This window comes from Eucalyptus grandis, chromosome 6 (assembly GCF_016545825.1).
Source record: "Eucalyptus grandis isolate ANBG69807.140 chromosome 6, ASM1654582v1, whole genome shotgun sequence".
Classification (NCBI taxonomy): Eukaryota; Viridiplantae; Streptophyta; class Magnoliopsida; order Myrtales; family Myrtaceae; genus Eucalyptus; species Eucalyptus grandis.
In genome coordinates this window covers 38,357,416-38,384,448 of record NC_052617.1, presented here as the reverse complement: position 1 = coordinate 38,384,448, position 27,033 = coordinate 38,357,416, and the positions used below count along the sequence as shown (strand labels likewise).

General features: G+C 41.7%; 5 protein-coding genes across 9 annotated transcripts; 3 read left to right on the top strand and 2 right to left on the bottom strand.

Annotated features, from left to right (window-relative positions):
* Positions 1 to 1,156: 1,156 nt before the first annotated feature.
* LOC104449632 (stearoyl-[acyl-carrier-protein] 9-desaturase 6, chloroplastic) lies at positions 1,157 to 3,045 on the top strand. Its single transcript, XM_010063863.3, has 2 exons — positions 1,157 to 1,830; positions 2,253 to 3,045. The coding sequence occupies exons 1-2, from the start codon at positions 1,204 to 1,206 to the stop codon at positions 2,817 to 2,819; spliced, it is 1,194 nt and encodes a 397-aa protein (XP_010062165.2). The 5' UTR covers positions 1,157 to 1,203; the 3' UTR covers positions 2,820 to 3,045.
* An 87-nt stretch (positions 3,046 to 3,132) lies between these two features.
* LOC104449631 (protein trichome berefringence-like 7) lies at positions 3,133 to 6,596 on the bottom strand. The gene is made up of 3 exons (XM_010063862.3): positions 5,221 to 6,596; positions 4,076 to 4,234; positions 3,133 to 3,693 (listed from the first exon to the last, which is right to left on the bottom strand). The coding sequence occupies exons 1-3, from the start codon at positions 5,997 to 5,999 to the stop codon at positions 3,396 to 3,398; spliced, it is 1,236 nt and encodes a 411-aa protein (XP_010062164.1). The 5' UTR covers positions 6,000 to 6,596; the 3' UTR covers positions 3,133 to 3,395.
* Positions 6,597 to 7,487: 891 nt separating this feature from the next.
* LOC104449630 (pentatricopeptide repeat-containing protein At3g09040, mitochondrial) lies at positions 7,488 to 12,165 on the bottom strand. 5 transcript variants are annotated; one of them, XM_039314898.1, is made up of 6 exons: positions 8,991 to 12,165; positions 8,912 to 8,922; positions 8,756 to 8,840; positions 8,540 to 8,662; positions 8,274 to 8,431; positions 7,488 to 7,992 (listed from the first exon to the last, which is right to left on the bottom strand). In XM_039314898.1, the coding sequence occupies exons 1-2, from the start codon at positions 12,083 to 12,085 to the stop codon at positions 8,919 to 8,921; spliced, it is 3,099 nt and encodes a 1,032-aa protein (XP_039170832.1). In that variant the 5' UTR covers positions 12,086 to 12,165; the 3' UTR covers positions 7,488 to 7,992; positions 8,274 to 8,431; positions 8,540 to 8,662; positions 8,756 to 8,840; positions 8,912 to 8,918. The 5 variants fall into 5 exon arrangements, with proteins under 5 accessions (XP_039170832.1, XP_039170830.1, XP_039170831.1 ...); XM_039314896.1 differs by having other exon boundaries at positions 8,912 to 12,165; XM_039314897.1 differs by lacking the exon at positions 8,912 to 8,922 and having other exon boundaries at positions 8,933 to 12,165.
* Positions 12,166 to 16,039: 3,874 nt separating this feature from the next.
* Positions 16,040 to 20,414, top strand: LOC104449629 (serine carboxypeptidase-like 42). The gene is made up of 10 exons (XM_010063858.3): positions 16,040 to 16,748; positions 17,345 to 17,452; positions 17,537 to 17,629; positions 17,783 to 17,875; positions 18,229 to 18,314; positions 18,422 to 18,700; positions 18,796 to 18,929; positions 19,012 to 19,104; positions 19,189 to 19,306; positions 19,605 to 20,414. Exons 1-10 carry the CDS (start codon positions 16,499 to 16,501, stop codon positions 19,770 to 19,772), a joined length of 1,422 nt encoding a protein of 473 aa, XP_010062160.2. The 5' UTR covers positions 16,040 to 16,498; the 3' UTR covers positions 19,773 to 20,414.
* Positions 20,415 to 24,743: 4,329 nt separating this feature from the next.
* LOC120294452 (antifungal protein ginkbilobin-like protein) lies at positions 24,744 to 25,148 on the top strand. Its single transcript, XM_039314544.1, has one exon. It carries the CDS (start codon positions 24,744 to 24,746, stop codon positions 25,146 to 25,148), a length of 405 nt encoding a protein of 134 aa, XP_039170478.1.
* Positions 25,149 to 27,033: the final 1,885 nt, after the last annotated feature.

Here is a 27,033-nt window from a genome sequence, read left to right as displayed (position 1 = left end):
AAGTCTCAAGAGGCATTTTCTTAATAATAGCCTGTTGATTATTTATTACTTATACAATATACATAATAGGAGTCTCGGAAGGCATTTAATAATAAGAGCCCATTAATTATTCATTGTAATATTATAAATATAAGAAAGAGCTTTTGGACACACAGACATTAATGGATTTTGGTTCCCATATTTAATAAAGAAAAAAAGTCCCAAAGAAATTCCGACGTAAGTTGTTCTGGTAGAGCGAATGATTGGGAAATGGAAAATCGAAATTTGCTTATACAGCACTTGTAATTAGAGCCTCAAGAGGCATTTATTAATGAGAGCCTCTTAATTATTTATGGCAACATTATAAAATTAAAAAAGAGATCTCAGAAATTTTGGGGCCACTCGTCTAATTGCGTCAGGGAAATTAATTAAAACCCCATCGATCAGCAGCACCGGGAAAGGATTCGATGGTGACGCGACGCGGTCAATGTGCTGACAACTAGACTAGAGAGCGAGATTTAGTAAAAATTTTAAACCCACTGTTTCTCTCTCTAGAAAACAACTGCACCCCTGGTTTTGTCCCACACTTCAACGTTCCCCGGAAAAGTCTTTGCCATATTTTGCGTTTTATCCAATGACCATTATACCCCTCCCCCCGGAAATCTGGCTTTTTCCACCGACTTCGCTAATAAAGGAATCAAAATATAATTAGTATTATGATCCAAATTGCTTTAGAATCTTTTCTTATTTCGTTTGTAAATTTAAAGATGTTATTTTGATGGAAAATTCGAAATGCGACTTGTCGAGCGACGAGCAATTATCATTAAGATTCAATGAGTAATATGATAAATGACTTAGGTCTTGCAATATTAAGAGAGAGAAATTCACCGTTGATTTTATGAAAATGTCCTCTTTTCTTGTGGAAATAAGTTTATCTAATGTTGGACGAGCAAAACAATTGAGTCCTATTTTTACTAAATGATGAGCCTAAATCCAAACAACCAAGGTTGCTTACAAGCAAAAACAAGAAAAACACCAAAAAAAGAAAGGCGAGCAATTTCCAAAACCACGTGCTAATGGCATACGTGTAATTGATGCGGACGTTGAGGTCAATTTGTTGCCCTAGCTACTTATAAATAAACATCAAAGCTCCTCTTCCTCATTGCCATCCACCTCGCCCGCTCCAGACATCCCCACGCCCGCACGCACGCACGCAGGACAGCCATGCAAGCCTCCTTCTCCTCAGCAAGGCACTTCGCCTGGGCCCCACGTGGCGCCTCCGTCGCCGGCCGCCGCCGCGTCCCTCCATCGACGGCCGCCGTGCCCTTCCGCCGCCCTCCGCCCATCTCTGCGGTGGCTGCTCCGCCGCCGCCGGCTGTCCTGAAGCATCAGGGAACCACCCACTCGATGCCGCCGGAGAAGGTGGAGGTGTTCAAGTCCCTCGAGGGCTGGGCCTCCCGGGAGGTGCTCCCCCTGCTGAAGCCGGTCGACCAGTGCTGGCAGCCCCATGACTTCGTGCCGGACTCGGCGCTGCCCACGGACGAGTTCACGGACCGCGTGGCGCAGCTCCGGGAGCGGACCGCCGATCTCCCGGACGAGTACTTCGTGGTGCTCGTGGGGGACATGATCACGGAGGACGCGCTGCCCACGTACCAGACCATGATCAACACGCTCGACGGGGTCCGCGACGAGACCGGGGCCAGCCAGTGCCCGTGGGCCATGTGGACCCGCGCCTGGACGGCCGAGGAGAACCGGCACGGGGACCTGCTCCGTACGTACCTCTACCTGTCCGGCCGGGTCGACATGCTCATGATCGAGAGGACGGTCCAGTACTTGATCGGAGCCGGAATGGTACGATTCCGATTTTTTTTCTAATTTTGATACAACCGAGGGATATCGAATGATGAAACGGTTCTTGCATCGAGTAGAATAATGGGTAACTCAGATTTTGCAGATTTGACAATGTGATGATGGTATTTTTATCGTACATTGTCGCTTACTTGTCAATTTCAGATGAGGGGACTCACCAGGTAATCGGCGGAATTGCCATTAAAAAAACTCCAGCATTCGTTAGATAGCTAATAAATTATTCTTGAAAAAGATATTTTAATTGCCAATTTGAAAGCGTAAAGAGGAACTCGGTAGAAAAATTTATAAAAAAATTTCGTTCTGATGTATTTTGTTGTCTTCTGTTTTTCGATACACAGTGATGTTTCATTGTCTGTCGTTAGACGCTTGTTGAATAGAAAATATTTCCGGATTCTTGCAAACAGGACCCTGGAACAGAAAACAACCCGTACCTGGGATTCGTCTACACGTCGTTCCAGGAGCGAGCCACGTTCGTCTCCCATGGCAACACGGCCCGGCTGGCCAAGGAGGGCGGCGACCCGGTGCTCGCGCGCATATGCGGGACCATTGCGGCCGACGAGAGGCGCCACGAGAATGCCTACGCAAGAATCGTCGAGAAGCTCCTCGAGGTGGACCCGACGAGCGCAATGGTCGCGATTGCCGACATGATGCGCAAGAAGATCACGATGCCCGCGCACCTGATGTATGATGGGCAGGACCCGAAGCTGTTCGAGCATTTCTCGGCTGTGGCGCAGCGGCTCGGCGTGTACACCGCCGACGACTACGCGGACATACTGGAGTTCCTAGTCGGGCGGTGGAGGCTGGAGAAGCTGGAGGGGTTGACAGCCGAGGGGAGGCGAGCGCAGGACTTCGTGTGCGGGCTCGCGCCCCGGATCAGGAGGCTCCAGGAGCGGGCGGAGGAGCGAGCCCGGATGATGGGTCCGCATGGTGCGAGGTTCAGCTGGATCTTCAACAAGGAGATCAAGCTGTAATCCTAGAATCTACATGGAACAAAAAAATGGAGAGTGTGAAGCTTCGTTTTGAGGTTTTAAGGCAGTTGGGCTTTGAGAACAGCATATGCATGAAAGACGACTGACGTTTCATTTTCATTTCAAAGTGTATCATAAACTTAGAAGTGTGGCTAGTAGAATTACAATATGGGTCATGTTCTTGTTCATTGATTCAATTTCCAATCAGGACCTTTGTTTTTAGCAAGGACAGTGCGAGTTCTGCAACCACAAGCTGAATCATGATGTTCTTGTCGATTCGATTTATCAGGCCAAGTGATTAATTGACTCAAATGCAGAATGTTAATGTCCAATTGCATATCAAATCTGTTCATAATATCTCCTTTCCTTGCTGATGATCAGCAGTACATAGCAATCTAGAGGAAACATAATCCCAGAAAGAACTAATATTTTCCCAGCCAACAATCAGACAGCTCACACTACCAACACTAGAGATCATAACAAGTGCTGCTTCCTATATTCCTCGAATTCTCAATCTGGGTAATAAGGAAACAGTTCGTTTGCAACCGAGTTTAAGCCGCAAGTTGCAGCAGTTGTTATTCATTGGAACAGTTCGCCATTCTTGGACAGCATATAGGAGAAGAGGATTTCGTTCCACATATCGGGAACTCCTGGTAGGCACCAATGGCTGCAATCAGGCACCGATGGATTATCGCTCCAAGTACCGACGTGCGCGTCGCTCCTGAATGCCCCCATCGGAGTAACATGAAGCACACGTATTGGAAATGCCATTTGCTTCGTGACCTTCATTATTATGTCCGAGATTGAGCTCTTGTCCCTCCCTTTGGTCTTCAAGGAGGGCCTTCGAGTAACTTTGCATGAATTGCGATTTCGACCACTGAAACAAGTGAAATCACTGGTTGGAGGTCTTACATTCCCAGACTGGCAAAAACACATATTTAAACAAGCAAAAGAGACTCAACCCTATTGTTCTTTTCTTTGTCTACACTAACATTAGTCACAGCACATGGCATCGCACTTTATACTTCATATGTAATTCGCAAGCACAAGATTGACGAACTTATGCAAATTGTCAGATAAAAGAAGACTAAAAGGTAACTTTCTCCTGGACCAACAGCTAAAGACATAATTCATTTCACCGTTAAATGGAGTACATCAAAAATAAATTCTCGGTGTAGCACTCCAACCCACCAAAAGAGGCCAACGCTGCCATTACAATTGCCGCGAAAGGATCTGAAATTACAATGCTGCTTACGTACCTCCAGTGAGAAGACTCGAATGTCCGGAAGAACACAGACGTCCGATTGGGGTTGACATTGCTCTCAGCCCAAGATGCCCAAGTTTTTAAAGCAGTTTTGAAGGCTGATGCAATTGGCATCCCGAGCTTCAGGGACTTACCGAGCTGAAAATAACAACCCCTGTCTGCAAAAGCATGTTAGAATTCTGTTCCAGGTCAACAGCAATCACTTCTAAGCCTTATCCCACAAAGTGAGGTCATCCATGTTGAATTTTACTCACCGTGTAGAATCTCTAGCAGGAAACTATACAGCCACAAATGATGCAACAGCTCATTCAACAAATTTACGAACAAGTAGCATTGAAAGACGTTACTGAAGAGAGAACATTTTTTTAAATGCCAAGAGTCCCAGAAAAACTTAAGTTATCACCACCAGGTTTAACATTTCAACGTGCTTCCACCAAATAAATTTCCTGGTATACCAAAATGGATCACATTTTTGTAGGCTTCTCCCAGATATCTGTTTTGACAGAGTATGGAATGATCATCTACCACAGACTAAGATTTCCTCCAACTTATCCAAGCACAGAGAAACAGAAATGACCCACAGGGTCAGGTGCTGATAATCAAGGAAAACGTTGGCTCAAGCTCATTTATTGAGTGAAATTTACATCTAGCCAAGCCCATCTAAATGAAATTAAGGCCTTTTTTTTTTTGGAAATGGGGAAGAAGCTTTTTTTTTTTTGGGGGGTTCAGTGAAATGGGGAAGAAGATCAGAGTTTCATAGAAGGAAACTAGATTATGATTTCATATAGTTGCTTCAATTTATCATATTGCTTCCACAACTTCTAGCTTACAATTTAGCATTTCGCCTGTCCTAGCATCAGCATCATGCTGACTGCTAGGATGCCCAACTATTTATTTTTATAGAGCAAAAGGTGCACCCCTTGAGAAAAGCATGTCACAGAATGGTCAATTAGTGAAATTGGAGATCTGTGAAGAAATAGATCTTGCCGGTAGGCATTGCATATAATTTTTGAGCAGATAAACCCTCTTCAAGACTATTGAAACAGACTAAACAAAAAAACGATAGGTAAAGGTTATGGAAAAGAAGTCATACTTCCAGTCACACATATCTGACTTAAAATGTACTCACGGATGACTTACATCTCAAAGAGCTTTGTAGGTGTCCACCAATGCCCTGAGTTGAAGATCAGAAAGTCAGAATCAATCCACTCTTGGCTAATATCATCCAACTTGTCCAGTCTAATGGTCGATTTGACCCTTTTGGGTGCACGCTTGGGCACTGGACCAGGCTGTGCCAAGAATACTGACCGATAGAAGTCGACCCTGAGATTATAAGAGCTAAACCCTATGCTGAGAAACCTGATCTGTTTAGTGATTTGATTCCCATTTATTTCATATACACTCCTCTTATCTTCCACTCCCGTCATGAGCATGCATATGAAAGACTCCCACTGTGTCCTACCCAACGAATCACCAACAAAGACAACACGCTTGCCACGAAGATACTCAAGAATCGTGCGAACATCAAACTGTGGGATATCACAATGCTTAGGCTTCCACCTCCATTTTGTATATCCTCTATCTCTGCGGCCATTAGCCAAGCAATTAAAACCACGCTCAGCAAATGGACATTGCGAGGCATTATACAGGGGGTAACTTTCATCAGGTATCCAACTCCCTTCAAACACATTGCAAGTGCGCATCAAATTTGAACCGCTAGATTTGGGAATCCCGGATGTGTATATGGCCGGTTCAAAAATGGGTAAGACGAACAGACATGCACAGGTTATTACTACAAGGAAAGAGAACAACGAACCGATCATGGCGAATCCATTGAATGGACCAAAGACCCGGACTTTATAGTGGTCTGTGACCATTTGGTTGGCAAAACTCACACCCCTCTTGAACAAAGGCCTCATTTTGACAAACGAATTCCTGCTAAAAACCACTCACAATCCGTGCGTCCGCCACGTCCATTTCCATCACGAGTCATTATCGCCTCAAAATGGGATTAACGTATATAACAGACATCATCCCTCCCCACAACACTAAAACCAGCTGGTAACCTCTAAAACGAGGAAACCCACTAAAGCAAGAGCAGATGAGAGACGGTACAAATGCAATTCAAGAACAAGAAGAGTCTCTGAGCATTCAAAGAACCAACAAATCTTGCGGTTTCCAAGGACCCATTTCCATTCACTGAGCTAAAATCCAAGAAGATACCGACATTTATTTGCTGGTCAAGCTACCAGATGGGAAAGTTTCTGCCCCTGATGCCAAACTTCAAGCTGACAGCTCCATCAAAAAGGAAATTCGCCTCGCTGGGCAATCCACCTCGAGGCTGAAGCTGTAGTTAGGAAGCTTCCTCGGTCTTCCTTCCTGGAGTAAAACTTCGCTTCTGGTGAAGGGTTCGGTGATGTGGGGCTTTGACACAAAACCAAGAAAGCTGGGTCTAACAGCAGTTAGCTCATGGTTAAAATTTGTCGGTGACATTAATGAAAGCCTGTCAGTTCAAATGAAAGCGTGCAAGCAATTAGAAAACACGGGATGGGGCACTCCTTTGGCAGCTGGCAAAGATAAGACAGAATCCTAGAATGAGGCTGCTTCTCAAGCATTTCCTGTTTTGATTTTTTAAATGCAAATAAAAAGATTTCAAGTTGGTGTTATTAGCTCAAAAACCTTAGCTGCTTAGTAGTAAATAACTAAATATGGGTTAACTCCTCTTATTTTTAATAATTTAGACTCCGTTTATTTTACAAAAAAATAAATAATACGAAATATATTTTTCTGAAAATGATTATTTATATCGCTTATAAAAATGAAAAACGAAAGATAATTTTATCATCTACGAAAATATTAATAGACAAATTGCATTCGTGTCATTCTCCTTTCAAATATCCTATTATAGAATTGCATTTAAGGAGAATGATTTCATTGTTATGCATTACATGACATTTCACTTTAGGTCAATGATATATTTTGGTTGCTATTAGAATCGTAATTTAGGAAAGTAGAGTATCTTTGGGATGAATTTCTAAGCACACCGTAATTTATTCACATGGTTGCACTTTTAAGAAATATCATCTCATGTAAATTTGATTTTTCACTTTAGAATATTCGTTTTCAATCTTTTGGACATTTTCCTTTATCGCTCGCACGTTCCTGTTCTGAGACTTAATAATAAGGCATTATTTAATTATGGCCCGAGATGGCTTGTGCGCCTTTACGTGCTATTTCTTTGCAATTTATGATTTATTTATTGTCTTATTTTCCTTTCAACCAAAAACAAAAAAAAAAAATTGCCCTATTTGCCGGTACTTTGACTATTGCATGGGCTGTTATTCATCACCTTTATTGCATAAACAAGCTAGAATTAGATATTAAAAAAAAGTGAAATAAGATCATACGAAAAGCTTTTTCCTTAAAAAAAAGGAGGAATCAATTTACAAAAAGATTAATCTATCGTAACAAAGCCTCATACTCAACTTTCTAATTTACAGAAATAAGATGATCTCCCGAGTAAAACAAGCTCCTAACCAACTAAAATAGGTTCATGGCACCTCTAGCGCAATAATCACTTTTAAAAAAAAATGATAAATCAAGTCATGATCAATAAAATTTGGAGAATCCAAGTGAAGTATGAGCGGCACTTGGAAAAAGAATATCTGCGCCCATCTAGCGTTTTGTGAGCATCTTGCGGCAACTTTTTTCTTTTTCTTAGCAGTCCGCCTCCAAAGGGTTATTAGCACTTGAGGATAAGATCCTCATCGGCACGCACGGATGTAAACTCAATGAACTGCCAAGCCATTGGAGGCTGTGATGTTGAGCAGCACTTTTGCACGTCGCATATGCCAATTATGACTCCCATGGACTCAGTTGCCGCCATGCCGCCAACCTAGCACACGTCTATCCCTGTTGAATCACCAAAAAAACAAGAGTGATGATACTTTTCTGGGGAAATTTCAGAGCACTGTCTCACTGCAATTTGAAGACTCATCAAAAGAACCCTCCAGGAATGAAATTCACCGTGATTTGCGATGCATACTAAAAAGATTGCCTTTTCAACTTTGGAAGATGACTTAACATGTCTGGATATGTTTACTGTCTTGACAGAGCGTCGAGAACCCCCTTCTACGTCTATTATTTGTGGGAATATACATGGCGATTCGGGATTCCAAGCTTGAGATTTTTACCTGGTTGCATGGATAAGCAAGCACTTGTCCATCGCGGTTGACCAAGCACAAGGCGATTTAGTGCAATGTATGAAGCTCCTTATGGACCTCCGGATGATTTGAGGAGAGGTGGCTTCAATAGGTCATGAATACATCATTCCCATGCCTAAACTGGTGGCCTGCCAAAAAGATTTTGTATCAGATTAAAGTGTTTTTCTTTTTTCTTTTTTACAAAAAAGGACTTTCCTTCAAGTGATGAATTACAGAAAAGAGGTAACACTACATACCACTTTTTAATGGCTGAAGCTCCGGTTCATCATAGCACCTGTCAAAGATAACATCATAATATTCTGGATATGCCACCCCATCCAATAATTACAGTTGACAACTGATCTTCTAGGTCTTCTTTCCTGCATATGAAGGTGATCAAGAAGACTCATTTAGGGAGTCTCGTTGGCAAGGATATGAATGAGTTTTCGGATTTCCCTTATTTGTACTCTTACTTGGATGCAAATGCTTAAAAGTCCTGAGGTCCAGAGTAAGCAAAGCTATATCTCATCCACCAGGGAAAGCAAAGCAGGAAATAAGCTGCAAATCAGACCTTTGAGTATGAGAAAGTCACTTTCTCTATGCGCATTTCATTCAGCAGTCTACAGTACCTTCCAGTTATCTCTCCTCACCTTTCGCATCCACTTTGATAGATCCAAATCTTGGCAAATAAGAACAATTACAACCTATACTCCATAGAGAAGATTCTCTGCTTTGATATAACTGTCTTTTTTAATAATAGATGTTAAATTCTTTAGAAGTGCACGAACTTCGCCAGCACGAGGGAGGGACTCGTCTCCAGCTACAAACAAATTAGTCTTATTGCCCACTGTAATCCAGCTACACCCTGGCAACTTCTTCACTCCCTTCTCCTTCATTTGCCTCCTCAATTGATTCACCTCCTGCCAGTTTCCTGACGCAGCATGTATATTAGACAACAAAACATAAGGTGCAGAATTTTGCGGTTCTGACTCAATGAGCTTCTCAGCGGCCAACTTTCCCCTTATTTCATCTCCATGCAATCTACAAGCACCAAGTAATGTGGTCCAAATCATAGCATCGGGTTCAGAATTTAATTTATCAATGAAGGCCACTGCTTCTTCAAGAAATCCCCAACGCCCAAGAAGATCAACCATACAAGCATTATGATCTACTCTCGGCTGAATCCTATAGCGATTCACCATTTCGTCATAGATATTACGGCCTTCCACTACCATCCCCGCATGACTACAGGCCGTAAGAACACCCAGAAAAGTAATGTCATCAGGTACAACATTCGATTGCTTCATTGCATTGTATGTTTGTAGTGCATTTTCTGCAAAGCCATTTTTAGCAAAACCAACGATCATCGAGTTCCATGAAATCACACCAGTTTTACTAGTCATCTCGTTAAATACTTGAACAGAACTTTTCACATCTCCACATTTAGCATACATGTCCACTAGAGCAACACTACTTAACTCATCTAAGTCAAAACCAGAGTGAAACATGAGAGGATGTACTTGTCTACCATCTCGTAGTGAAGATAGGATGGAACAAGCCTTTAGGATACTAACAAATGTAGCCTGGTCTGGTGGTGCATTGTGTTTTCTCATTTCCCGAAAAGCCTTCAAAGCCTCTCCATTGCAATCATTTTTAGTATACCCTGAAATTAGAGCAGTCCATAATACAGCACTCTTTGGATTTGGAAATTCCGAGAAGAGAATACATGCATCTGATGTACTCTCAGAGTTCATATACATGCACAGGAGGGAGATTCCCAAGAAGTCCTCATAGTACCAGATACCACTTTTTAATACACGACAATGGATTTGCGCTCCTAAAATAAATCCTTGTACTCCATTGCATGCATCTAAAATGCTTGAATAAGTGATCTCATTTGGATTCATTCCCATGTCATGAATCTCTCCTAGCATGTTTATAGCTTGATCCAAGTTATCTTTAGCATAACCAGCAATCATAGCATTCATAGAAGCAACACTTCTCTCTGGCATGTGCGAGAGAATGATGAGAGCTGCTCCAATGTCCCCACACTTTGCATACATGTCAATAAGAGAGCTTCCAGCATAGAGACTCGTCTCTAGACCAGATTTCACAGCAAGACAGTGTACTTGCTTGCCTTGATCCAGAGCTTGAATATTAGCACAAGCACTCAATATGCTGGCCACAGCCGCTTCATCAGCCACTATACCAGTTAAATTCATCTGTTGAAACATCCTGAAGGCCTCATTCTCTTCTTCCCCCTGCACATAACCAACAATGATTGCATTCCAGGAAACTTTGTCTCGGCTCTTTAAGCATTCAAATTGTTTTCTTGACTCATCCAGATCCCCGGATTTGGCATACATATCCACCAGTGCATTTCCAACAAACAAATTTGATGCCAACCTGTTCTTGATGATAGTGCAGTGCAATTGTCGACCCACTTCTACATATTCCAAACATGCGCATGCACTCAAAATGCTAGTATAGGTATATTCGTCAGGCTGAAAGCCATATCTCTTCATCTGGGTAAACAGTTGCACGACTTCACTGGCATAACCATTTTGTGCAAATCCTCCAAGCATAGCATTCCACAAAACCACATTTTTCTCCTCCAAAGCATCAAAAACGTTCATTGCAGCTTCCATTCTCCCACACTTTGCATACATGCTTATCAAAGAACTTCCAACATAAACATTAGAGCTCAAACCCTGTTTAATTGCTTCAGCATGAACTAACAAGCCACACTCAATGGCGCCTAGAGCACCAATGGCACTCAATATGCTGCCTAAGGTGGATCTTGTTGATTTAATGCCAGCCCTCCTCATTTGTTCGAAAAAGTGGAGTGCTTCCACCTCATATCCTCTTTGAGCATGACCTGAAATCATTACATTCCATGCCACGACATTTGGGTTTGGCATCTGGGAAAACAACTCACGTCCCCCCTCAAGATTTCCTGCACCAACATAAGCGCTAATGACAGTAACAAATGCCACCTGGTCTGGTTCACGGCCGGCCTTCTTCACCTTCTCGAAAACATTGAGTGCCTCCTCTGGCAAATTTCCTCGAATATACCCTGCAATCATCGCTGTCCAAGAAACTGTATCAGGTTCTAGCACTCCATCAAAAATCTGCCTTGCGTCCACAAGACGATCACACCTGGCATACATATCAATAATTGAACCTTCACAAAACGAACTGAGCTCCAATCCCACTTTAACAAGATCACAATGTACTTGTTTCCCAAAGTCAATATCCGTAGCCCTCGCGCAAGCAGAGAAGACAATCGAATAAGAGAACTCATTTGGCACCAATCCGTTACGCTTAAGTAGCCGAAAGTGCCACTTAACCAGTTGAACGGAAACCCGCCTCGAATACATCGAAAGAAGCGAGTTCCAAGCCAGGATATCTCTCCCCTCGAGCCGATTAAACGCCTTCTCCGCGGAATCCACATCCCCACATTTGGCATAAAGATCAAGAATCGCATTCCCTAGTGACCCTTTTGACCCAATTCCACATTTCACGCCCTGGCCATGGATCAACTTGCATATAGTTAAACCCCGCGCTGCTCTCTGCAGCATTTCGTCGAATAGGTGATGGGATGTGAATTGCCTGCATTCTCGAAGGCATAGACGCAGTAGACTAGCGTGGATATCAAATCCTCGTATTGGGTCAGGCACAGGAGTCGAAGGGGGATGTTCCGGATGGCGGGCAACAGCAACGGTCGATAAGTAATGCTGACTCGGGAAGTTCTTGCGTGACCTCGGGGCAGGCAATGTCCTGCTTAAGTACTGGAGGCGCATCTGACTCGGGACATCTAATGCAGTATGCACTGTCAACGAGTGTGCAGATTCGCAGTCTCCGAACCGGGAAATTGGTCTCCAGTTGCGCATCAAACCGTGGGTTAAATTCGAATTGGCAGTTGCTTCTCCAGTGGGCTGTACTCAACTGGAACTTGGCCTCTACTTTTAGCGGGCTGTATATAAGGCCCCCGAAAAAATTCTGTCTTTTTCGGCCTACCCACACAAATGGCCACCATCCCTTTTATTTGACCATTGAATAAAGAGGTTTTCCATTTGAAGAATGTTATGATAGAACTTTATTCTCAAATTAATTTCATAATAAAAATGGAACATTATTGTTTTAGATTATTTCAAAAAGAAAAAAACACAGAGATACTTTTGGTATACGTAATTCTTTTTCTTTTTTTTTTTTTGGTAAAGGTTGGTACACGTAATTCTTTAATTTTAGTTTAGAGTCGATTATTTAATACACGATAAAGGTACAAAGACCTTAGTAACAACGTCGAGAATGATGTACGAAAGCATGTCATATTAGTCATCTATTATGGTACATTTCTCAATTTGAGAAGTCGCTTGATATTTTGAATTGAATTCCTCAGTTATGTATCCCAATGTGATTCATCCATGCGTACAGCATTGAATCAACTTCCTCCCCAATGCCCACCTTGGTTATCAAAAGTCTGCTTTGGTTTGAGCTCTTTTGTAGGTGGACTCCTCTAATGATGCACTTGGCCCACCTACCCACCAACATGGATGTAAAATAACAATTTCTTTGGCAGGAGAAAGGATGGGTCTTGATTAGAAAGTGGGAAGAGTTCTGCTAGTGGGATTTCTCTGCTTTAGTTACTCTCGTGATCAACAGACATGGATTGGAGATCAAACTCTAGATATCTAGCTGGGAAAAAAAGAAAAGAAAACGAAAAAAAGAATAAGGAAGAGCTCTAAATAGAGCTGTACAGCACACAGCAGTCGGCAGTTGCTGAAAGTAAAGGCTGTCTATGTTTCGGCCGTAGTAGCCCTAGCGCCATATGTGTGTCTGAGGATGATTTAAAATTCAGCCCCCTTCTTATTTAAATCAACTGCGTCTCCAGCGGCCGTCGATTTTGAGCTTCCGGGTTTAGGTGTAACCTAACAAAGAGTTCACGCATTCCTCGAGCAGAACCAAGGGTCATAATGAACGAGGCATTCATTGCGCGCCTTCTTGACTAGTTAGTTTCCGTTGCTTTCTTTTGTGCCTCAGCTAAGGATCTGTTTTTGCTTTTCTTTTTCCATTCTATTTTCGTGCATTGAGCATATATGCTCTCATTCGCCACATAACCACAAGAATCGTCCAAGGAAATCTTATAAGTTGTATAGAACGATTGGCTCACATATACATGCGGCTAATCTCACTATTTAGCTCCTTGTGTTACTCAGCCAAAGTTTTAACGATAATTGGCAATGCATGGTCATAGCATAGATCCCACAACTTGTCATGCTCAAGCACTTGAATTCTAAAACACACTCTCCATACATTTAAGTCCTAAAACTTGTAACTTACATACACTTAAGTCCTTCTAATAGGTCTCAACAATTTCTTTTGGATTGAGTTATCCTTATCCCCATTTCTGTCTTCATCTATCTGGCATAGACTTTGCTTGGTAAAGAAAATATAGCATAATATGACCAAAATTTGTCTCTTTTAAATAAGATAACAAGTAAAAGATATAGGCTTTAAGCAATCTTGACCTTATAAGTTGGAAGATAACAAAGCATCGAAAAGAAAAGAAAGGAAAAAAAAAGTTGCAGAAAATTGAAGATGACGAAGGAAGAGAGAACGGAAAAGAATGCAAGTGGGTCAAATTGAGGAGTACTTGGGTCACTCCACTATTAAAAGTGCACGTTCAGCTATATTAGAGGGAAATAGCTTCATCCATATATATTTTAAACTATGAAAGATTTACAAAATGAGTTACATGAAACGACATTATTATCTGCACGGGAAGATTTGACATTTTTGGCCACATCAAAAACCCCGGAAAAGGCAATCAAAGTATCATCATTATCTATAATACCATAGTTGATTGCGCAAAGGAGAGCGATTTGCGCATTAGAAGAAAGGAGGATCACTCATGTCAACATCCACGCGTGGGCACCGACATCTTCTGGAATGCTAATTGAAGACCCCCACCCTTCCCAACCTCTGTAAAACCTATCTTGTGGCTTACATGGCTTCTCTTGAACACCGTCCCAGTACAAGATAAAGCAAAGAACAAACGCCACCAAACTGTTCCCAATTGAATTAATCAAAGATGCTTTGCAACCAAACGATAGAATTGGATTTTCTTGTGCCCCCTTCTCTTACTGATTACAAGTACCAAAGCAAACGAAACATGGGGGACATCAAGCCAACCGATCTCTTGTCTGCTTGCTGTACACGGGAAAATCCCCTTATATGGACCAAATGAATTGCACCACGTTTTGATTTAGATAATTTTTGTTTTTTATAGTCAAATCATTTAGATGAATGCGATGTTTTTAACTTATAAAATGACCCGTTCTTTGAATCCAATAGGGTGTTGATTTCACGAATTATCCAATCTCAATTTAGGATTTTTTGTGATATTAACTTCCACATAAATTCCATTTTATATATAGTTGAATTGCTTAGTTGAGTTTTATGTTTGTGAACTGGATAAGTAAATGACTTGTTCCTTTGTTTGAATCCAATAGGGTTTCTATTTGAAGAGCATGGTTGGGACTTCGAAAGATGCGAATGATGTGGACATTTGTCGAATATTATATGATCCTATAAAGCGGCTGGAGCACGCCTACAGATAAGAAAAAGAAGGCTCCTTTGTTTTCCTCTCCTTCTTTTGTTGCCTCTTTGACCAATTGACTGTCGCTGCCCACTTAAAATTTTTAAAAATTCATTACAGCTTTTGATATCACTACAGCCAAGCGAAACGGAATTAATTTATAAAGAAAGGTTAGTTAATAGTTTTTTATATCTCACGGGCTATGCTAGACAAATGGGATCTACTTTTTGATTTCAAAAATGCTTCTTTTCAGATCTTTTTTAAAATACAGGGTACCCAAATATTTGCACTCGACTTGAATCTCATGCATGCAGATCGCGTCGTTGATGCGTATTAGTTTAAGCTCTCCGTCTTTTATGCAGTTTGATTTAAATACGAGATTCGGCACATCCAAATCAAATATTTTACTGCTAACTCAATTCTTTAAGAGTTCATTTAAACCCAATTGATCATATGCTTCGGCGAAAAGGGAATTGTATATTCGTGAAGCGTGCAAATCGTTGGGACTTTGAACTATGAAGTGCATATAAAGCGATCATTCAAAATATTCATCCGTAAAAAGTATTAATGCACTTTAAATATCGATGGAAAGAAGCAGTTGGGAGCTAAATTTGCCATTACATAATAAAGCAATTACTCTCGTCAATTATTTTTTAAACTAAACTCTCGTCGTCTATTGATCAATTTACTTTTCTAATGAGCTTGAACGAGTAAGAAAAAGGATCAATATACCAACCACTTATTTTGAATGGGATATCACATATTTTGAAAAGGGAATCAGCATGGTTTGTTTTTTTTTTTTTTTTTTTAACTGTTTCATAAAAATGGGACAGCGTGAGATGGCGAGATAAGAGAATGGCGCTTTGGCCATACGAAAGTGAGTTCGAAAATTGCTTTGGTAGGTGGGAAGTACGCCGAAGAAGCAGCCATCCATCGCAAGTGGATCCGCCTGGACAACGTTTAATCCAAGCGTGCGACTTCCAACGTCTCTCTATCCCCAGCATTAATTGGATAAAAGGCCCCACAAGAACGACCTCCCTGCTTAAAGCGTGAATCTGGCGACACCCAAATATTGCTCCCCTAGCCAGAGGCCTGCAAAAGTCTGCAACTTCTCCCAACGTCTCTCTCTCTCTCTCTCTCACGCAGACACACAGGCAGAGGCAGAGGCAGATGCAGAGGCTGCTGCTATATATTTACATTGGCAGAACACTCTCTCGTCTATATAAATATTAACTTTAAAAATCCGATCTTTTCTGCTGTGGGTGGGCGCAAGGCTTTTTGGCTAAATCCGGCCAGGATTCACGTGCCGCTTTCCTAACAGAATTTATAAGTTCTAGTGGAGATACAGAGATACCCTCCCTCCCCATCGACATCATCACTCATCGCTCTCTCGCTCCACCTCCCCCCCACCACGACCCTTACCAACCCCACCTCCTTTTCTTTCCCTTTTTTTTTAACGCTGAATTTGCTTCCGCGAGTGAGCGTGCGATTCTCTTTTTTATGTAGAGAGAGGAGGAGCAAGAATTGGATAAAGGGTTGGTTTGTTTGTTGAGACTAGAGAGAGAAAGAGAGGGAGGGAATATTAGGAGTGGTGGTGAATCTTGGTGAGAAGGGAATGACGGGCAGAGAGTGGGCGTGTTGGGTGTTGATTGTTTTGGGGGGTGTTTGGTCGGTGGTGGTGGTGGTGGAAGGATATCCAGCACAAGATCTGGTTGTGAATTTGCCTGGTCAGCCCAAGGTTGGGTTCAGGCAATTCGCTGGTTATGTTGACGTGGATGTGAAGCATGGGAGGAGCTTGTTTTACTACTTCGTTGAGGCTGACAAGGACCCTGAGAGCAAGCCCCTCGCTCTCTGGCTCAATGGAGGTCGGTCGGTCTTCTTTTTTCCTTTTTGGCTATTTCTGTTCTTGCTGTTTTGTGCTTTCTGATTTTTGTTCTCTGGAATTTTCATCGTTCAGCTAGAGTGCACTATCGTTCAAGCTGTTAAAAAGTGTATCTCCAGCATGCATTGAGCCCTTTTGGTTTTCGTTTTGCAGAGATTCCTGTTTTTATTTGCTTGTCTTCTGATGGTGTTTCTGTGATTTTTGTATGTTCTCCACTGCATGAATGTAGTTTTCTCTGACCTTTTTGCTGTTGAAAGTATTAGCTATGCTGTTCATTCTCATCCATTCTATTCAATACTCCCAGAGATTCAAATTGTTTTTCTTTCGCCAAGTAAAATCTAGAGTTGCCCATATCCAAAAAAAGAAAAATAGAAAAATAGAGTTGCCATAATCACATGCTCTATAACTTGAGGAAGAAGCGACGAGAACTCCTATTTTCACTTCTCCTGTAGATTGCTGGAGTCCATCTTGCTGCAAAATTTATATATTCATCTGAAGTGAACCATGTTCTGATCTTTCCACAATTGTATGAATTGTGAAATTTTAACGTACCCTGACTAATTCTGAGTGGATGATTAGGCCCAGGTTGTTCGTCTATTGGTGGCGGAGCATTCACGGAGTTGGGGCCATTTTATCCGAGAGGAGATGGCCGAGGCCTTCGAAGAAATTCAATGTCATGGAATAGAGGTAGTATTCAAAATATGACCCCATTCGCTGTTAATTCAACCTGAGCAGTTTGGGATTTCGCTAATTCTGAACTTTTTTCGGTAGCTTCGAACCTCCTCTTTGTTGAATCTCCTGCTGGAGTGGGATGGTCATACTCAAACACAACTTCGGACTATAATTGCGGAGATGAATCCAGCGGTATGATTATACTCGACCTCCCGTACTGGCCTTTTCATTTTGATTTTGCAGATGTAAATGGCAGAATTGTCAATGTACTTTTTGGTTTTATACAAGTGGAACTCTGGAAGTCTTCTTTGAATAACCTTAATTTGCTCCTTTTCTGCCTCAAAGCTAAGGATCTGCACACATTCTTCTTGAAATGGTTTGAGAAGTTTCCCACGTACAAGTCAAGAGATTTGTTTCTCACTGGAGAAAGCTATGCAGGTGAGGGAAATAAAATCATTGCTTTAATTATCCCATGATATCTCTCCACGATATAATATTTTTAGCAAAAATGCCACTTCTGTAGTTACAGTAACAGTTCACATCTTAATTTGAATCAGTGTTGCTTATATCTTAAGAAGGAAAAATCTCCTCTTTTCAATTTGTTATTTTTGCCACTTCGAAAAGGAGACTCAAGCAGAAGAAAAGTAGTCACCAAAGAAGATATTGTACTAGTCAAAAAAATTTCCCATGGGTTTCACTCTGTTTCTCCTGCACTGTAGAGGATGCTCATTTTGGCTATGATCTGACGTGCCATTTTTTGACCTCATTCCCAATCCTTATTCTTTCCACAGGGCATTACATACCGCAGTTGGCTGTTGCTCTGCTGGACCATAACGCACACTCGACTGGTTTCAAGTTCAATCTTAAAGGAATTGCAGTAAGAAAACTTTCCTTTGGCATTGCTTCTTCATCGAGATCTTTCTTCTTAATCCTTTCACTTCAAGAATTTCATCTGACATTTGGCTTGGCTCTTCTCCCCTCTAGATAGGAAATCCACTTCTCAAACTTGATAGAGATGCCCCAGCAACGTATGAATTTTTCTGGTCCCATGGAATGATCTCCGATGAACTCGGCCTTACCATTATGAATGAGTGTGATTTTGATGACTATCTCTTTGCAAGTCCTCACAACGTAACTCAAACTTGCAACGACGCCTTGAGTAAAGCAAACGTCATCGTTGGTGACTACATAAATAATTATGATGTCATCCTTGACATGTGTTACCCATCAATAGTGGAACAAGAACTTCGGCTGCGAAAAACGGTACGTACTTCTTTCTCTTACTCCACTTTCTTGCTTGAAAAAAAAAAAAAAAGACTTCTTTCTTCGAAATTTGCAACATTCTGTTTTTGTTGCAGGCCACCAAGTTAAGTGTGGGGGTTGATGTATGTATGACCTATGAGCGTCGCTTCTACCTCAACCTACCCGAGGTTCAGAAGGCACTTCATGCAAATCGGACAAATTTGCCTTATCCATGGTCGATGTGCAGCGGGTAGGTTCCCGCTATATGCAAAGAATTATGTAAACCATTTCTGCCTTCGAACTTTCTTCTCATAATATTGTCCTCTGGCCAGTGTTGTGAATTACAGCGACACAGATGGTAACATCGACATGCTTCCCTTACTCAAGCGGATAGTTCAGAACCATATCCCCGTCTGGGTTTTCAGGTAGGCTTCTCAGAATCACTCAAAAGCTGATAAGAACTCTCGCTGTCCTATAGTGTGATAAACGAACTTGCACCCAAATTGCAGCGGTGACCAGGACTCTGTCGTGCCACTGCTTGGATCACGGACGCTTATCCGCGAGCTAGCTCATAATCTGAATTTTAAGGTTACAGTTCCATATGGAGCTTGGTTTCACAAAGGCCAGGTATTACTCTGCCACAAGCAAATTCCTCGATACCTTGTGATTATTGCATCAATTTGCTGAAAGAGATCTTAAATTGTATCCCCGGCACACCAATTAAGATAGAAGAAAAATAGAAATCATGCATACCAAAACAAAACACCATGACAACCTTTGAAACTTGAAAATTACCATGCTGAAATGTATTGCAGAATCAGAGTATTCATTCAAACAATGTTATATAGATGAGTCTGTGCACAAGACACCCTATAACCTTCCATATTAATGGCTTGCTCTTTCTGTTTAACTGTGCTGGATAAAGGTGGGAGGTTGGGCGACAGAGTATGGGAATTTATTGACATTTGCGACGGTCAGAGGTGCTGCACATATGGTGCCTTATGCACAGCCATCAAGAGCTTTGCATCTGTTCAGTTCATTCGTGCGTGGGCGGAGATTGCCAAACACAACACGCCCTTCCATCGACGATTGAAGTCTGTAGTAGCAGTTTCGGATTTTGGTGTCTCAAAGACATTTCTTTCTTTCTTTTGTTTTTTTTTTTTTTTTTTTTTTGCAACTTGCTTTCCATAGTGACAATAAGCAGAAATAGAAGATAAAAAGGGCAATTTCTTTGGTTTGATTATTTCCTTCGTCACAATGGCGGGCGTGGAATATTAGATTCAGGGCAGTTTTCAACACGAGCAAGGAGGAGGAGCCCGACTTTGCCTCCAACATGCAAAGCCACGACCGCATCTCTATTGTGGCGACCAGGCAATGTCGAAAGGCAGGATGCTAGACACAAAGTAACTAGAAACCGAAGTAGAACTGGAGGTAATTCAGCATGGTTCGTGTTGATGAAACCTTTAATGCTACAATGCGGAATCTAGCGTCGAGTGGTCCACACCAGAACAAGCTCAGTGGTCCTTGGCTTTTTCAAATCGTCTGCAACTTTTCCTAAAGTTTTCCCAACGTCCTCAATTTCATCGGCGTGCTCTTTGTTTGGTCCACATCTCGTGCAGAGGGAGATGCTTCAAATCTAATTGCCAATGATTCGCATTTTGTATGTTGACTTTCCTCATAAAGCATTTCGACTGCATATCGAATACAACGCAAGCCTATCCGGCCGCTGATGTGACATACAGGGGCAACTAATTTCTCTTATTTTCTTTGCCAAGAAACGAAAGTTTGAAACTTTTGGTGGATAGCGATGGGACGGTTTGAATTTACAGTTAATTTCCGTACCTAGTTACGACTCACGAGAGTCTCTCAAACGCTCTTTTCTCACATTCAAAATAGTATCAAATGCTTAAAATAGAAGATAATCAGTCAACTTCATGACAATCTGTCAGTAGAACAAGAGGGTGAAGAAATCATACGTGGATTCGTATCTCTTCCTCGTTTGCTAAACTTACAAGAAAAAATTTCATGAATAAAACATTTAAACCTGCGTAACACACATGTCATACTAAACTCAAGTAAAGATACTTTAAATATTTTTTACTTATTTGACATTTTCTCATTAGTAAATTGCTCATATAACATGTCAATTATTATTGCTCTAAAAGTTTAAATTGTTAAGTGAAAGTGTAATTTATCATTTTAAATATTCTAACGTTCTCCCCCATGGTCAGTTTGGCCTTTTTACCTAGTGTTAAATGTGAAAATATTTAATTGGGAAGACTGATAAGACTTACCCAACCTAGGGCAACTGCATTGGTATGAGTTCTCTCCCTTACGACCGAGGTCGAGAGTCCGAATCTTCGCGTTGTTAACATGACTTAAGTGGGGGGCCCTGGGTATTGGGGTCTTGGGCCAGCCTCCCCCGAGGTACTGACGTCTAAATAGTGCTTAGCATGACGTCCGACGGTGCTCCTGGACCTTCTACTTTAGTACAATATGAGATTTTATTAGAGCACTGTTATCTATCTTAAAAGCTTAAGCTATTAAATGAAAACGTAAATTACAATCACATAGGCCTACCTGCATTTGCGTTAGCAATGTTTGACCAAAATTAGTCGAACTAATTGAATTTGTATTAGGTCAAAAGATTTATGACTAAATTGATAAAAATACGATAGGTCAAAGACTTTTCTGATACTTTTCTCCATGTATGCATGTAGCAAAAAACAAAGGAAAATAAAGAGAAAAAAGTTAAATGTGTTTGAAGAGAGATAAATGATAAAAAAAAATGCAAACTAGTTTGACAAAGAAATTTAAATGAACGTACGATGAGAGAGATTACACATCAACTTTGGAAAGGTAAGATAGTTGGGACTAGTGAGATTAGTTGATAACTTTCCTGGATATTTTTAATTCCAATTTAGCTTAGGAGAGAAGTCTAAGGGTGCATTTGAGAAGGCTTTTGGGAAAAGCTTTTGGAAAAATACAAAGACTTTTGAGTTAAAGAGGTTTTCCAAAATGCATAGTGTGTTTGGTAAATTGTACTTTGGAAATCTATTGTGAAGTACCTTTGAGTAAAATAATGTTTGGAAAGATTACATTTACAAATGACTTTGGTGATTAATAAAAAAAGAAAAAAATTATAAATAAAAAAATGAAAGAGTTCGCCGGCGAGGCAGGCGGCCGGCGACGGCCTCAAGCAGCCCCTGGAGACAATCGACGAGGGCCACCTAGGGTCAAGCGACCTCCGGCGAGGGTCGCTTGGGGTCAGACGACCCCCAGTGGCCCTTCGCCAAAAGTCGTACAACCTTGCGGCGACCGATGCAACCCATTTGGTCTTTAGAGGTCGCGCGACCTCACGGCGATTGGCGCGATCCGGATCTGGTCGCCGGAGGTCGCTCGACCTCGTGGCCACCCGATCTAGGTCGCTCCTAAGGTCGCACGACCTCTGCGCGACTAGATCTGGTCGTCAGAGGTCGCGCGACCTCACGGCGACTAGATTTGGGTCGCGCCTAAGGTCGTGCGACCTCGCGGCGACCAAATTTGGGTCGCGCCGGTTGCCGCGAGGTCGCACGACCTTCGGCGACCCATATCCGAGTCACGTGACCTCCGGCAACTCAGATCTAGGTTGCGCCTGAGGTCGTGCGACCCAAAGCTGGGTTGCGGCGACACGACTCGCAGGCAGTCGCCATGACTCGCGAGCGGTTGCCGCGACTCGTCGGGGTCCCGTGACTAACCGATGACGGTTGCTGACCTCAGCCGTGAGCTCGCCTTTGATCAGCCACACCGCTGGAGAAGGAAGATGAACAATGGCATGAACAATGACACAAGGCATTCCGAGAATGCTAAAAGTCTAAGGCAGCCTAGGACAGATTTTCAATCTTGCAAATGCCAACTTTGCCTCAATGCCCCCTTGGAAAGTAGTTCCCAAACAGCTTTGCCTCAATGCCCTTTACAAATGATTGTAAGATGAGAGAGACTCACATTCAATTTTGAAAAGTGAGATTGAAATGAGATTAACTTAAAATTATTGCGAATATTTTAATTTACAATTTTATCCCTTGTTCAATCAATCTTCAAAGAAATCTTTGCTGTTAAGAATGGAATCAATCAATTTGAATTCCATCTTATTCATCATCATTTCTTCGAGGAAATGAAAAGAGATAGGAATGTCCCTGCAGACCTTCCATCTTAATCTTGAGAAGCCCCTCCATTGTACATGTTCGCATCAACTGCAGCATACCGAGGAGCTGGTGGTTCATCCTTTGATCCCTCAAGTCTCAAAGGTGATGTACCTCTAGATATTCTCCAGCTTTTCTTCACAGGACAGACCGAACCTCTCCTCCAACTCGAGATTTTCGGGCAGTATGGAGGATCGAACCCAAAGCCTGTTTTTTACCTTTGATCTCGTGAACTTCCCAAAGGAACTCAAATGGCTACCGCGAGAGTTTACAGGATCATCAAAACATCTCTCACAGAGGGATTTCATCAGCACTATCTGAAGCACTTTGCAGAAGTTCTTCGAGTGGTTCTGTACATTAGCTTATCAAGAAAAAGTAGTTCACCACTGAACTTATGTGTCAAGCTCCAACTCTTCTATAGGCCATCAAAAGTGTATTCTCAGGATCAGTACAGCAGCTCAATCGTGCTTATTTGTATCTTTTTCTATTTTTCGAATTCATTTGGACGCAGCTTTGCAGAGCTCCCTGATAAGATCTCGAGAAGTTCAATAGCTTAATTATATGAAAATCAGACTATTCCCAAGTTCATATGGCCAAACGCAGCATCGGAGGAGCAGTAAAAACATCATCGTTGACCATCAACTTTCTACCGCTGCTAATGATTCTTATCGACGATTGCCCTTACTCAATTCACGGCTCCATGCATCATTCAGCAGCCGGGGTAGATTGATAGCACCAGCCAAAGCTTATTTTAAGAAAAAGTATGAGGATAATAAGGAGAAAAGAAATTAAACAAACGTGTCAGTGTCGCACGTAGGAGGAAACAAAGATTTGACAAGGTAGCAAACCAATGACTCAGAAAATGGATAGTTCTCGTATCTGGCTCGACAGTCCTTAAGTTGAACTTGGGCGCTAGCGCTTTGGCCACGATCACTCGTCGCACATGTACGATAAATCACGACCTGGGCATTGAATATGCATTGAGTGCAATTTCACCTGAAATTCCCCCATCGCAAGCTCGGTGGGTGTAACATATGTCGCTCCTGCTAGGAGATGTGGTGTAATAATCAAAGCCGCTTATTCCGTTTCTTCCCAAATTCGTTTGAGAGCGGAAAATATATTTTCGCAGTAATTGCTGCCGTACTGAGTAAAATCCCTATTACAGAAGGAATTCACCAATGTGAAATTCGGTGATCGCATACATGCCACGAGACTATTGTAACAGTAGAAGAGTTTTAGGACTAGTTTAGAAAGTTTAGAGCTCAATTGACATTATTAAAATGTGTATGACTAAATTGGCACGAATTCAAAAGATTTAGGACTAAATTGACACTATTAAAATGTTTATGACTAAGTGGCATCTATACAATACGTTTAGGACTTTTATTACATTTTTCCCGTTAAAATTGCATTGTTAATATGATAATTATAATCGATATAGTATTGGAAGTTTTATGAGTATTTTATTTTATTATATCTGGATGGGGTGCTCCATAATTCATTACATGCATTGTCATCGGAAGATGGATATTGAGTTCCGGCAAATGAATTCCCTCCTATATGAGATGGCCGCAACTGAACAAAGGCAAAGAGACGAAGACAACCTCTTATTCGGCAATCAAAGAATACGTTCAACATAACATCTGAAAACTCGATGGAAGAATCCAAGCGTTTCCTAGTCATCTTAGTCACGCATTGTTAGAATATATTACAATCTCTAGCCAAAGTACGAGGATGAATTTGACCCAATACTGATCAGGAGGAGGAAACAAGGCGTGATTTTTGCGAGGGCAAACTCTATACATAGACAGCATGGTGGCGAAGTTCGTGAGTAACCACAGTAAAGAAAGAGGAAGAGAGGACGCAAAGCTCAGAAGGTTGCAATGACCACTCTCCAGCGACTTGCAATTACGGCGTTCTGCTTGGTCTGTTGTCGCAGCAATCTCGCAAGAAGCGACCCAGATGTTTCAGGGGTGAATTACATCTGTAACCCGGATACATACTCGGACGACTCCCTTTACGCTTTCAACGTAGAAGAAGCTCTTTATGCCATACCGTATAACACGGCAACCCAAGGTTTCAACTATTACACAGTCTCTTCAAATGATCTCGCTAAATGCTACGCCCACGGAGCTTGCAACGGCGAAATCTCATACAATGATTGCTACATATGCTTAGAAACTGCCGTTTATCAAATAATGAACCAATATTGTCCCTTGAGGATTGGCGGTCACCTGCAACTTGTGGACTGTAGAATCAGATACGAAAATTACCCTTTCAAGGAGTAACTGTGCTACTTCAAGGAGTAACTGTGCTGCTTTCTTTCAATAATGGAAGCGAATGTGCACTCATGTAAGTAAATAATTCACATGGATCTGCCAATTTCCTATGAAATTATATGTAACGGTTACTATCGTTAGAAAACCCTAAATAAGGGATTTAATTGGTTTCATATGAATGTAAATGATCGCTGAACCAGTCAAAGGTTTTGAGTATCCATCTAATTTGAGAATGGGAAATTCTTGCTCTAAGAAATAATTAGTGACAGTTGCTGTAGGACGAGAGATTGGAGATTGAAGAACAAGAGGGACGGCGAAGTACACGAGAATGATGAAAACAAACTTTGGGAAGATCAGAAAGAAATTCATAAGTAGGAAGTAAACTCAGAAAGATATTCAATACTGACAGAAAAGAACACCTAGTAAGATAATAAAAAACTCTGAAGCCAGCATCAACATTGTTACTAGCGACCAAAGCAAAAAACAGGTAGCTCGATGTGAACTCAGTCATTTTTTCTTTCGAATTTAACATGTACATGCCACAATTCGGAGAAAGACATAGCAACTCAATTATTCAAAGAACCGATTGTTTTCATATCTGATTATATGGTCTTTAAGTTGAAGTTGAGCGCCCACAATTCGTTTACATTGGTCCAGAATGAGGCCATTAGTGGCGAACACACATTGAGTATAATCATCACCCGAAAGTTTCCGGTTTCATGGGCATAACACACATCGCTAGAGACGTGGTGTAATGGTCAAAATCGTTATCTGCTATCTCCATCGCCACCCTATATATAGCGTAATCTATGTTATAGTAATAATTGGTGTTGTATACGCTCTCGTTTCTCCATCACATGGGAAATACTCCAGTATAAGATCTGGCTGCTCGGGTCTCATGAGATTGCTGTAACTAAAGAATGCCCAAATGGCAATAACTATTCGAATTCGTCTACAGATAGCCATTACAGTCTCAATCTTCTAGTTCTCTCTTCCCTCCTTTCGATGCCGGGTGCTCACAAAGTCCCTTTGATGTTGGCTATATAAAGGGGTTGACACGATAGATTTTCATCACTACTTTTCTTATATAGATCTCGGTCGCGCAATAGTATCTTACAAGTTCTTTGGCATATGTTTTGGTACTGATCGACAGAGTCTAGTATGTGATCCATTGTCAGCACACGAAGCAACACAGCTAAATTAGAGATATTCATGGCACGCATACCGCACATACTACAGAAAACAGCATTGACGTGCTTACAGCATGAGTTATGCCTGTTTATGCCAAAGATGTATGCATGTTCATATGTTAGATTGCATCGTTAGCACGACAAGAAGTCCATAAAGTAATGCAAGTATGGTGAATGTTTAATTTTGTCAAATCTGGCTGGGGTGCTTAGCAATTCATGATGTGCATTGTCACCAGATCATGGATATCAAGTTCCGGCCAAAGAAATTCCCTCCTGTGGAAGTTTGCCCCATTCGAACAAATGCAACTCGAGAAAGAGAAGCTCTCAGTCAGCCATCCATGAACAAGTTAACCGTAACATCCGAAAACTCGATGGAAGAACTCAAGCGTTTCACCAACGTCTTAGTCAAGGAGTGTCAGAATTTATATCAGCCTCTAGCAAAAGTACGAGGATCAATTCGACCCAGTGCTGCTGATCAAGAGGAGGAAACTAGGCGTGATTTCTTGTAAGAAGATACAGGATAATGGAGATGATAAAACACGAAGGAGAGCTCTATATATAGGTAAGATGGCAGCGCAGTTCGTGAGCATCCAACATGAAGAAAGAGGAAGAGAGAACTGAAAAGCTCAGGAGATTCCACTTACTCCTTTACGACGGCTTGCGATTGCAGCATTCTGCCTGGTCTGTTGTTGCTACAGTGATCC

What these genes read in the sequence shown, in the direction of transcription:
- LOC104449630 (XM_010063859.3), bottom strand. Translation starts at nt 12,085, where the DNA reads ATGCGCCTCCAGTACTTAAGCAGGACATTGCCTGCCCCGAGGTCACGC.
- LOC120294452 (XM_039314544.1), top strand. Translation starts at nt 24,744, where the DNA reads ATGACCACTCTCCAGCGACTTGCAATTACGGCGTTCTGCTTGGTCTGT.
- LOC104449631 (XM_010063862.3), bottom strand. Translation starts at nt 5,999, where the DNA reads ATGAGGCCTTTGTTCAAGAGGGGTGTGAGTTTTGCCAACCAAATGGTC. An exon ending in CCTACAAAGCTCTTTGAGAT is followed by an intron (nt 4,235 to 5,220) that starts GTAAGTCATCCG and finishes TTTTGCAGACAG; the next exon opens with GGGTTGTTATTTTCAGCTCG. An exon ending in TTCGAGTCTTCTCACTGGAG is followed by an intron (nt 3,694 to 4,075) that starts GTACGTAAGCAG and finishes CACTTGTTTCAG; the next exon opens with TGGTCGAAATCGCAATTCAT.
- LOC104449632 (XM_010063863.3), top strand. Translation starts at nt 1,204, where the DNA reads ATGCAAGCCTCCTTCTCCTCAGCAAGGCACTTCGCCTGGGCCCCACGT. An exon ending in ACTTGATCGGAGCCGGAATG is followed by an intron (nt 1,831 to 2,252) that starts GTACGATTCCGA and finishes TCTTGCAAACAG; the next exon opens with GACCCTGGAACAGAAAACAA.
- LOC104449629 (XM_010063858.3), top strand. Translation starts at nt 16,499, where the DNA reads ATGACGGGCAGAGAGTGGGCGTGTTGGGTGTTGATTGTTTTGGGGGGT. An exon ending in CGCTCTCTGGCTCAATGGAG is followed by an intron (nt 16,749 to 17,344) that starts GTCGGTCGGTCT and finishes GTGGATGATTAG; the next exon opens with GCCCAGGTTGTTCGTCTATT. An exon ending in CACTGGAGAAAGCTATGCAG is followed by an intron (nt 17,876 to 18,228) that starts GTGAGGGAAATA and finishes TTCTTTCCACAG; the next exon opens with GGCATTACATACCGCAGTTG.